Here is a 12,344-nt window from a genome sequence, read left to right as displayed (position 1 = left end):
TCAGGCATCAACAAATCAGAAAACAGTTTCCTGTTCAATAGTTAATTGTATATTTGTGAAATCTGCTTTCAAGTGCTTTGAGTCTCTGAATCGTTTTTGACTGAGATTCGTTCATCTGCTGCGCATCAGACAGATACAGTACGTTTCATGTGTCCAATTATCACCTCATTTCATTTTTGATTTTAAATTTAAAGTAAATATTCTGCTGTAAAAGTGTCAGATTGATCTTGTTTCAGCCACCGATCGTCTCAGCGTGTCCCTGTCCTTATCGTTCATGTTCCAGAAGAATGCCAGGGTTTTATTTTCTCCAAAATACACATAAATATGTTGTAATCATCTCTCTTTGCTCATGTTGTTTCAGATATTTCCATGTTCATCATCAACAACAACGGAACTCTTACAAAAAGGGACCTGACGCAAATTCAAGCAGCCACCACGGTTCTCCTGGTTCCTCTTCTCTACCTCATCTCATTCGTGTTTGGTTTCCCCTCTAACCTTCTGGCGCTGTGGGTTCTTCTCTTCCACACAAAAAAGTTTCCATCCACCATTCTGTTAGTGAACCTCACTTGCTGCGACCTTCTTCTTCTCCTCATGCTTCCCTTTCGCATCATCTACCACTTCCAGGGAAACAACTGGATGTTTGGCGAAGGCTCCTGCCGCTTGCTAATCGCTCTGTTTTACGGGAACATGTACGGCTCGGTGGTTTGCCTGGCACTCATCGCTGTGGACCGTTACGTGGCTGTGGTGCATCCGTTTGGTGCCAGAATGCTACGGAGCGTCAAGACGTCCATGTTGATGAGCGTGATGGTGTGGACCATGGTGCTGATTGCAGCTGTCCCTATGCTCGCTTCACGTCAATCTTACTTCATCAAAGACCTTTCGATCACAACTTGCCATGACGCTCTTCCTGAAGAGGAACAGAAGAAGTACATGGTGCCATATTTTGCCACACTCTTCTTCCTCTGCTTTCTCATCCCGCTATTTGTTGTTGTCTTCTGCTACAGCGCTGTACTGCGCACCCTAGTGGCCGCTGGTGCTCGCTACACCCACGCAATCCGAGTCACGGCACTCATATTGGTGGTTTTCATCGTCTGCTTGCTCCCCAGTAACGTTCTCCTGCTCATGCATTACTCCAAATGGTTCTACTCACCTAAGAGCACGAAAGGTCATGATGGTAGCTCTGACAACTCCGACCAACTCTACGTGCCCTACATGATCAGTCTCGCTATCAGCACCTTTAACAGCTGCATCGACCCCTTTATCTTCTACTATGTCTCCGAGGACTTTAGAGGAAAAGTGGGAAAGTTGCTGTGCTGCACAAAAAACAGCTACGAATCTTCTTCTGGAAGTTCCTCAGGGACGACAAGGTCAAAGGTCACGCTGTTGTCGGAAAAAAGTAAAGGACTTTCAGAGAAAGATACCATAAACTTGTAAAGTGGTCAAGGGGAGGAGTCACGATGACAAGAACGTAGACAAAAATTAAACACTCGACTTTAAAATGAGTCCGTAGAGCTTTTGTTAGTGAGCTGCCAGGCATTGTATCTTGTTTGCACCTGTGCTAGCATGCTATGTAGCTACATATCTAATAACAAAGTGCATTTATAAATAACTAGCATGCTAAGTCTAAAGTTAGTTTACAGTAATCTCAAAACAAAAGGATAAAGACACTGATTTTAACCGTAAAGGCGTAAAACTGGAGTGAAATGGAATCAGAAGATGAGTGTCGGATAACTCGGTGTGTGTGGTGTGTTGTTCTGGATAAACAGTTTGTGCACATGCGATGATTCTGTATGAACAGGAAGATGTGTGTGTATAAATGTTTTAAATCTGTTTAATGAAGAATGTAACAGTCGTCTGTGATTAATGAAGAGACTGATGATGTGTTCATGAAGGATGAAGAGAAGGTTATGATGCGTACAGAGTGTTCGACTGTAAAAGGTAAAGTTATCGTGTTTGACTAAAGGATCGTCTTTAGGATTTTTAATGACCGTGATGTATTCTGGATGCTGATCATCAGGGACGCGTTTGAAGAAGAGCTGCATCGTGGATGCCAAAGGGGTGGAAAGTGACTGCTCTTCTTTCTCTACCTTTAAATCTGAGTGAAAGACTTTTTCACTTCAGAGCATATTTCTCTTCCTCCTTTCCTGCTCATTCCTCCCTTTCTTTTAAACTCCCTCCCATGTTTAACATGCGACAGGATTTCAGCGTGTGTTCGAGAGGCGAGAGGAACACACATGGTTCCTTGGATTTTTATGGGTATTCTGTGGTTCCTCAATGTTTCTGGAGAATTTATCAACCCAGTAATGAGAGGCAGAACCACAGAGTTACTGTAAGCACAGAGAACAAAACAATATATAAATATATAAATGTGTAACTGTACTTGTAGTATAATCCTGTATATGGACACAATATTGGAAAGAAAATAAAAGACTTGGCTTCATTTGACAAGCACAAGTTTATGCAAATGACTTTTCCTTATTCACCAGTTTTATCTTCGCCGAATCTGTCTGATCAAAGTCACATGAAAAGTTTGTGCAAATTTATTGGTAACATTCTCACAACCTGACAAAAAGATTTGTCATGATTTGTTCTCGTGTTTTATTTCATTAAAGGAATTCTGCACTTGTTCTCGCCTCCACTCTGCACTCATGACACATTCTTAGAACAACAGTGTTCCTCCAGGGTTCCTCCAGGGTTCCTCAAGGGGTTCTTTGTGTATTACAGGTTGATGAAATCCTCCTCAGCGTGGATCTATCAGAGAAACACTGATGTAGAACTGTAAGGGTTCTCCCTGGGGAACAACTGAACTACAGACATCACACACATTATCTCATCTCATCTCATTATCTGTAGCTGCTTTATCCTGTTCTACAGGGTCGCAGGCGAGCTGGATCCTATCCCAGCTGACTACGGGCGAAAGGCGGGGTTCACCCTGGACAAGTCGCCAGGTCATCACAGGGCTGACACATAGACACAGACAACCATTCACACTCACATTCACACCTACGCTCAATTTAGAGTCACCAGTTAACCTAACCTGCATGTCTTTGGACTGTGGGGGAAACCGGAGCACCCGGAGGAAACCCACGCGGACACGGGGAGAACATGCAAACTCCACACAGAAAGGCCCTCGCCGGCCACGGGGCTCGAACCCAGGACCTTCTTGCTGTGAGGCAACAGCGCTAACCACTACATCACCGTGCGCACGAACAATCACTCGTGAAATGTAATTTACATTTATCTGTTAGACAATAATTTTTATATCCGGTATAAATATACATGAATAAATTAATAAAATTAAAATCAATAACCTCCACTTCACCTCTTTATTTTTTTACCTTCTTCCTCTTCCTTTCTTTCACTTTTTCCCTCCATTTCATTGTTACTCTTCCTTCCTCATCCTTATCTTCCTCTTTATTTACTTCCTCTTTATTTACTTCCTCTTCTGGATACTTTTCATCTTCAATCTTCATTCTTTTCATAATAATTCTTTCTTTCTTTCTTTCTTTCTTTCTTTCTTTCTTTCTTTCTTTCCTTCCCTTACTTTTTTCCTTCATTTCCTCTTCCTCTCCCCGAGGTCTGTTCTCCTCATCCTTATCCCACCCCTCATCTTCCTCTTTTACTTCCTCTTTGTTTTCTCCTTGACTGTTTGTCTTCTTTGTGATTATGCTCTTCTTCATCCTCTTCCTCACTGTTCTTTTCATCTTTCCCTTCATTCTTTTCCTGTCCTTCTCTCTATCCTCCTCATGCTCTTTCTCTTTTACCTTTTATTTCTTCCCCACTTCACTTTCACTTTGATCAGGCTCATCTTCCTCTTGTCCTTCCTCCTCTTCTATCTTCTTTCCTTCTCCCAGTCTTCATCTTTATTTTCATTTTCTCTGCTGTTAATTGACTTCAAGATGAAATTTGTCTTTAATTTTACACAAAATGTTACAGAAACTCAGCTGTGTGTGTGAGATGAGGATGAGGAGCTGATGTGATGCTGCGAGGAGAGACAACAGGCACACACACACACACACACAGACACATGCACACACACACACACACACACACACGCACAGACACATGCACACACACACACACACCCCAAACTCAGATCAGCAGCTGTAGGAGTCGTTTGAACTCAACACCCTCAACATTAAACACAGCAGAAGGGAAAAGAGTCGCCACGTAAAGGAAGTGAAGAAGAAGGAGAAGCTTTTTCTTATTCCTGATTTGGAAAATTCTGAAGTTTTTATTTCTACAATAATAACAATAAAAGAGAGAGAGAGAGACTCATCTATCCAGCAAAATGTCAGTTGCTGTGTCTAATAGCTGTGTTGTGTTTTTTGTCCTCGTCTCCATCCTGTCTCTCACTCACGTCTCATCTACAGACACTGAGAACTCAAACTGCTCCACTGTTTCAAAACGTAAGTTTATTACTTTCACTTCCTTCTGGAAATTTATCATTAATGTGTAATAAAACACTCAGTAATATTGAAATAGAGTCTGAGTTTATCTGAACTTTAGTTTATCTATAAAAAAAATTAAATAAAAATAAAATCCTGGGATGTATTACCAAATGAAGTGTAAGTGTGTGTGTGTGAGGAGGAGCTGATGTCATGCTGGGAGGAGAGACAACAGGCACATACATGCACGCACACACACACACACACACACACACACACACACACACACACACATTTTTGAACCAACTGATCAGAGTGAACATGCACACACACGCACCCATAGACATATAAACATAGATGCTGCATTGAGCTGGTGCCCCGTTGCTGGGATACGTCAGAGCGTCCGCCATATTGGATGTGGCAAATCTTCCCCGTAAACCAATGCATGTAAATTGACTGAACTTCATAAAGCCCCTTTCTACAATAATATTTAACTCGATGCCTTTTATTCACCCATTAAGACACACATGTATATATTTGGGAAACAAACAGGCATCAAAACAACACGTATAACTTTTAATGTGACTGTTATAAATAGTGTGTGAAATACCCGTCAATATTCCGTGGGATAACTATAACTACAGCCAGCTAATCAGGGTTCGTAATGTTAGAGTTGAGATGAGACGTTTGAGCAAACAGACTGGTCGCCCATATGTTCATACATGCAGCATCAGCATGCATTAAAACCCTAAATGCCAGCAATATTTTTTTGGGGAAAGGGATGGTCTCTTCCTCTCATTGACCTGTTCGTCCAGTAACCTCATTCACAGAAGAGTCTGCATTGCAATAATTAATATTGGCTAACGGTATCCAGACATCTATAAATGCCCAATACTCGTCATAGTAGCCTATATTTATTTTCTATACAAACCTCGGAGCGCGGCAACAGTCATTCCAGTTTACGTTTATTACAGTCTTATGTATTTATTAATACAATCCTCTGACACCCTATATGTCCTTGGCTTAATGGGTACTTTTATAGCCTTTGGTGGCGTTTTAAAGTCACTTTCTAATTATGCTAGTCAGACTGACAAACACACCAGCGGCATCACTGTCAGCTGAAATGCCATTGGGGGCTTCGCCCAGCCCCTGTGCACTGCAAACTAGCGATAGATATGCGATATATAGCTCAGGTAAGCTAATCAGTCAGCATACCGTAGCAAGCTACCAAAACCTGAGGCCAAAATAACCAACCTACAAGACTGAATATGATAAATGATGGAAATAGTGGAAAAACTGGAAATAGTGAATGAAAATAAAAATGTACTGTTTTATTTATTGAGTCACCACACAGACCTACTCTCATTGAATAAAGTGAGCTGAATTACCGCCAAACTGAGTTCGGCCAGGTTCTAACGTCATACCAAAACAAACTACATCACTGATTCCTTCACATTCAGAAAGGTTAAAAACATTCATCATACGTTCAAAAACATTCATCATAGTGTGGCACTGTATTCTCTAATTCTCACTGCTTATAACTCTACACCTACCCGGTGGAGATGAGCTGGGAAACTGAAGACTGAAGGAACAGCTCCCTCTTGGATCCTGACTGTCTGACCTGTTCTGTCCAAATCCTCCGTTCTGAAGTGTTCACTGCAGAGCATGGATGACGGAGCACCAGAAAACCCTTCCCGTCGCACAGCTGTCTCCCACTGCTTTTTCATGGCTTTATTTTTGGGAAACCTACATAGTATGTGAAAAGTTAGCTAAGCAACTAACAACAATCAGCGTAGTTATGAAGGAAATACTTCGTTGTTTGGAGACAGGTTTCACCAAGCGGCTATTATGCACGAGACTTCATATTAGCCACAAAGTCAGAAAAATCTGTTCGTAAAATTACGTTATAATGACCAAATACAATGAAAAGTATTTTTCCAGTCTCACCTGTGAAAGGTAATCCCATGTGACCTCGTTTGGATGGTAAACCTGTTGGTACAGTTAAACGCAACACATGAATGAGGCATCTTTATTCTCGGCTACTGTCTAGACGCTATACCAGACACGGTTGAAGAATCTCCACTTTGCCACATCCAATATGGCGGCGAGGATGACGTATGATTCTACACATAAGGCGGCATCTATGTTTTTATATATATATATATATATATATATATATATATATACACACACATATATATATATATATATATATATATATATATATATATATATATATATATATATATATATATATATATATATATATATATACACACACACACACACACACAGTGGTGCTTGAAAGTTTGTGAACCCTTTAGAATTTTCTATATTTCTGCATAAATATGACCTAAAACATCATCAGATTTTCACACAAGTCCTAAAAGTAGATAAAGAGAACCCAGAGACAAATGAGACAAAAATATTTTACTTGGTCATTTATTTATTGAAGAAAATGATCCAATATTACATATCTATGAGTGGCAAAAGTATGTGAACCTTTACTTTCAGTATCTGGTGTGACCCCCTTGTGCAGCAATAACTGCAACTAAACGTTTCCGGTAACTGTTGATCAGTCCTGCGCACCGGCTTGGAGGAATTTTAGCCCATTCCTCCGTACAGAACAGCTTCAACTCTGGGATGTTGGTGGGTTTCCTCACATGAACTGCTCGCTTCACGTCCTTCCACAACATTTCCATTGGATTAAGGTCAGGACTTTGACTTGGCCATTCCAAAACATTAACTTTATTCTTCTTTAACCATTCTTTGGTAGAACGACTTGTGTGCTTAGGGTCGTTGTCTTGCTGCATGACCCACCTTCTCTTGAGATTCAGTTCATGGACAGATGTCCTGACATTTTCCTTTAGAATTCGCTGGTATAATTCAGAATTCATTGTTCCATCAATGATGGCAAGTCGTCCTGGCCCAGATGCAGCAAAACAGGCCCAAACCATGATACTACCACCACCATGTTTCACAGATGGGATAAGGTTCTTATGCTGGAATGCAGTGTTTTCCTTTCTCCAAACATAACGCTTCTCATTTAAACCAAAAAGTTCTATTTTGGTCTCATCCATCCACAAAACATTTTTCCAATAGCCTTCTGGCTTGTCCACATGATCTTTAGCAAACTTCAGATGAGCAGCAATATTCTTTTTGGAGAGCAGTGGTTTTCTCCTTGCAACCTTGCCATGCACACCATTGTTGTTCAGTGTTCTCCTGATGGTGGACTCATGAACATTAACATTAGCCAATGTCAAAGAGGTCTTCAGTTGCTTAGAACTTACCCTAGGGTCCTTTGTGACCTCGTTGACTATTACACGCCTTGTTCTTGGCATGATCTTTGTTGGTCGACCACTCCTACGGAGGGTAACAATAGTCTTGAATTTCCTCCATTTGTACACAATCTGTCTGACTGTGGATTGGTGGAGTCCAAACTCTTTAGAGATGCTTTTGTAACCTTTTCCAGCCTGATGAGCATCAACAACGCTTTTTCTGAGGTCCTCAGAAATCTCCTTTGTTCGTGCCATGATACACTTCCACAAACATGTGTTGTGAAGATCAGACTTTGATAGATCCCTGTTCTTTAAATAAAACAGAGTGCCCACTCACACCTGATTGTCATCCCATTGATTGAAAGCACCTGACTCTAATTTCACCTTCAAATTAACTGCTAATCCTAGAGGTTCACATACTTTTGCCACTCACAGATATGTAATTTTGTATCGTTTTCCTCAATAAATAAATGACCAAGTAAAATATTTTTGTCTCATTTGTTTAACTGGGTTTTCTTTATCTACTTTTAGGACTTGTGTGAAAATCTGATGATGTTTTAGGTCATATTTATGCAGAAATATAGAAAATTCTAAAGAATTCACAAACTTTCAAGCACCACTGTGTGTGTATATATATATATAAAGTTTGCTGCCTCTTCTCCCCAGGGTTTTCTTTTCTTTTTTTTTTCCTTTAACTGTGCTTCTGATTTTTAGCAACGTATTTCCTTTTTTTTTCCTTTTTGGTTAATTTCGGACTCTTCTTGCTTGGTTTTGACACCGGCTCTTTGCAATCACCTGTAGCTAACCCGCCTGCGAACCCCCGCTTTTTTCCACCCGCTTGACTTCAGCAGTGGTGAGTGAGTTTCCATCTTTCACCACATTGTTGTCTGTTTTATGTGCTGGTTAGTCAAATTGCTTCCCTGCACTGTACTCTGGGTGGAACCGCTGGTGTTTTGGCTACGTTTATGAGCGGTGTTAGGCTAGGTGGCTTTGCACCTTACATTGGACTGCATCTGTCCATCTGTTTTTGGATTGTGACTGTGGGTCTGGGTGTTGGTTTTGTGGCCCGGCTTTTACCCATGTTTTACACCTACTCGCCGGAGGAATTAAAAAGCCTTAGTACACGGCACCACTTGGATTCTGCGGTATTTAATCTGTGCCGCTCTATTGGAATCACGCGCTGCCCTCGGTATATTCACTGCTCTCCGCGCTCTCCGACTGCTCATTATGCTTCGGAGTCTTCCATACCCATCATATGGACTCACAATCGGATTGCCAAGGTCAACAACTACGCTCATGGAATTAATCACGGTGTTCTTCGCTCACTTGGGAAACTGCAAGGTTCTGCTGTCTCTGGATTGTCACCTGTGTTTCCTGCGAAGATTGGCCTTTTAAACTCCATCACCAACAAAGCGTCACTCATTAATGACCTAATTATCCAAAAGACCCTGGACATACTTCTGCTGGTGGAAACATGGCAACAGGCTGAGGACTACCTACATTTAAATATGTCTTCACCATCTGGATACACATATTTTTCGAAGCCCCATCTCACAGGGAAGGGTGGAGGTCTCGCTGCAGTTTTCTGATGTGGTTTGAAACTTAGAGATTGTTTCATGATGTTACATCCTGTGAATATCTGGCTTTGAAATCCTCCACTCCCACACTGTTGTTGCTGATCTTAATCTATCGACCTCCCAAATCATCACCATCTCTTTTTCTGTCTGAACTGAATGAACTGCTAACTGTAGCCTCATCTGTCTGTCCTGCCATCATTCTTCTGGGTGACTTTAACATTCATGTTGACACTAGTTGCTCCCTGACTGATGAGCTCTTGACTGTCTTTGAATGTTTTGGTTGAACTCAGCATGTTGACTTTCCCACACATAATCCTGGTCATATACTTGACTCGCTTTGCTCTACTGGAATAAAAATTGTATCTGTATCGGGTTCTGATGGAGGTTTTACTGACCACAGGTTGATTGAGTGTTGTCTCAGTGTGCCTTTTTCTAAACTTCCTCTGTGTTCTACTGTCTCTTTCCGTAATCTTTCTTCTATTGATGTGCATTCTTTCTCTGCCTCTCTCCTCTCTTCTTTTTGTAAATTTGCTGGGGTTTCCTCTCCTGATGATACTGTTGCTATTTACAATAATACTATATTTAACACACAACACTTTCGCTCCCCTTAAAACTAGACAGGTCTCTGCAAATCGCGCCTCTCAATGGTTCACCTCTGAGCTTAGGGCCATGAAGGCCAAGGGAAGGCAGCTAGAGCACTGTGGCAGCAGGGGTGTGGTCAAGCGCCGGTCTGTGACAGGAGGGCGGAGTCAGGGAAGGTAAGTGGCAGAATCACTACACCTGACGGCAATTAACCTGTGTTTGTGTATGTCTTCCCAGTGACTGTGCCCTATTTAGTGAAGGAGAGCGGAAAGCAGGGGAGCTCATCGCCGGACGAGATGCTAGTCTGTGTCTCTAGTCTCCTAATAACACATTGTTTAGACTGAAAAGTTTGACAATAAAAAATCCATGTATGAACCTGATCTCTGTCCTGCCATCCTCTGTGCTCCACCCATGTCTAGCGAACCGCTACAGTGGTGCTGAAACCAGGGAATTCAGAGTGGAGCACCAGCCGATCAGCCCCATGGAGTCCTCCCCGTTCGCCGACCTGGTCCACGCCCTCGCCCCGGCCCAGCAAAGCCAGCACCAGGCGCACGTCACCCTCCGGAAGGAACAAGAGCGACGCTTCGAAGCCCTGGTGCTGGCCCAGCAGGAAGACCGCAAGGCGTTCCGGCACCTCCTCGCGTCGGCGGGGTCCGCCAGTGCTCCGGCCGCGGGCCCGTCTCCCCTCACCGTCACCAAGATGGGTCCACAGGACGACCCCGAGGCTTTCATCACGCTATTCGAACAAGTCGCAGAAGTCTCGGGGTGGCCGATGGAGCAGCGCGCGGCGCGCCTTCTCCCCCTCCTAATGGGAGAGGCACAGCTGGCCGCACTACAGCTCCCCACCGACCGGCCTACGCGGACCTCCGCCGGGCCGTCCTCCAGCATGTGGGGCGCACTTCAGAGCAACAGCGCCAGCACTTCTGCGCATTGCGCTTGGAGGAAGTTGGCCGGCCATTCGTGTTTGGCCAGCAGCTCCGGGACGCCTGCTGGCGGTGGTTGAGGGCCGACAACCGCGACGCTGAGGGGATCATCGACCAGGTGGTGCTGGAACAATTCATCGCTCGCTTACAAGCATGAACCACGGAGTGGGTCCAGTGCCACCGCCCGGCATCGCTGGATCAGGCAGTCGAGCTGGCGGAGGATCATTTGGTGGCTGTTCCGGCAGCAGGACAGCAGATGGCGTCTTCTCTTCTCTCCTCTTCTCTCTCTCTCTCTCTCCCCCTCCTTCTGTGTCCTGTCCTCGCCCCATTCCCCCACTGTGGAGGCTGGGGCCGGCACCACCCCAGCCGGCCCACCGCACCTGCGGTTCCCTCCTGTTTCTCCCTTCTGTGTCTGTCTCTCCCCCCCCTCAGGTGAGTGAGCCCCAGAACACTGGTGCAGAGGGAAAGCCCAGGCTGGTTTGCTGGCGCTGCGGGGAGCCGGGCCACCTTCAACAGCAGTGCACGGCAATGGAAGTGGGTGCGGTGGTTCAGATCCCCGACGTGCCAGAGGCCACCCTCAATTGTGCCGGAGCATATCGCATACCGGTGAGTATCCAAGGGGCTACATATCAGGCATTGGTGGATTCTGGTTGTAATCAGACCTCAATTCGCCAAAGCCTGGTTCAAAACAAGGCATTGGGGGGAGCACAGGGGGTGAAGGTGTTGTGTGTGCAAGGGGATGTTCATCTCTACCCTTTGGTGTCGGTCCACATTTTTTTCAGAGGGGAAAAAGTTATAGTGAAGGCGGCGGTTAATCCTCGCCTTACCCACTCTTTAATTTTGGGGACTGATTGGCCGGGATTTCTGGATTTGATGACACACTTAGTCAAGAGTGGGTCCTGCCATTTAACAGGGGGAGGTCCCGGTGTCGCTTTGGCGGGAGCAGCTGTCGCAGAGCCGTCTACGTCATCTCCGTGTCTGAGTTAGGAGCCGCCGGCCCCTCCTCTCTCTATTGGGGAATCCCTCGCAGATTTCCCATTAGAGCAGTCGCGAGACGAGACTGTGCGACATGCGTTTGACCAAGTGAGAGTAATCGATGGTCAAACGCTCCAGCCGAACGCCACCCCATCCTTCCCCTACTTCGCGATTATGAAGGATAGGCTATACCAAGTGATGCAGGACACTCAGACTAAAGAGCGAGTCATGCAACTTTTAATTCCAAAGAGCCGCCGGGAATTGGTATTCCAGGCGGCTCATTTTAATCCCATGGCTGGACACTTAGGGCAGGATAAGACACTAGCCTGAATAATGGCCCGATTCTATTGGCCGGGGATTCGCGGCGATGTTCGTAGGTGGTGCATGGCATGCCACGAATGCCAGTTAGTAAATCCGGCAGCCATTCCAAAAGCACCTTTGCGCCCCCTCCCATTAATCAAGACCCCGTTTGAGAGAATTGGGATGGATCTCGTCGGGCCATTAGATCGGTCAGCATGAGGGTACCGCTTTATATGAGTTCTGGTGGACTATGCAACGCGATACCCAGAAGCAGTGCCTCTGTGCAATAACTCAGCACGCAGTATTGCGGAGGCACTCTTC

General features: G+C 44.5%; 1 protein-coding gene across 3 annotated transcripts in view; it reads left to right on the top strand.

Moving 5' to 3' along the window:
* The window catches only part of LOC132890377 (proteinase-activated receptor 4-like), a 48,751-nt gene extending 46,303 nt beyond the window's left edge, over positions 1–2,448 (top strand). For all 3 annotated transcript variants that reach the window (XM_060927191.1, XM_060927190.1, XM_060927192.1), the window contains one exon: positions 362–2,448. In XM_060927191.1, the coding sequence (XP_060783174.1) occupies positions 362–1,434 (1,073 nt within the window). In that variant the 3' untranslated portion in view covers positions 1,435–2,448. The remainder of the gene's footprint in view (positions 1–361) is intronic.
* Positions 2,449–12,344: the final 9,896 nt, after the last annotated feature.

The sequence above is a fragment of the Neoarius graeffei genome, chromosome 8 (genome assembly GCF_027579695.1).
Source record: "Neoarius graeffei isolate fNeoGra1 chromosome 8, fNeoGra1.pri, whole genome shotgun sequence".
NCBI lineage: Eukaryota > Metazoa > Chordata > Actinopteri > Siluriformes > Ariidae > Neoarius > Neoarius graeffei.
This window is presented reverse-complemented; position numbering and strand designations above follow the sequence as displayed.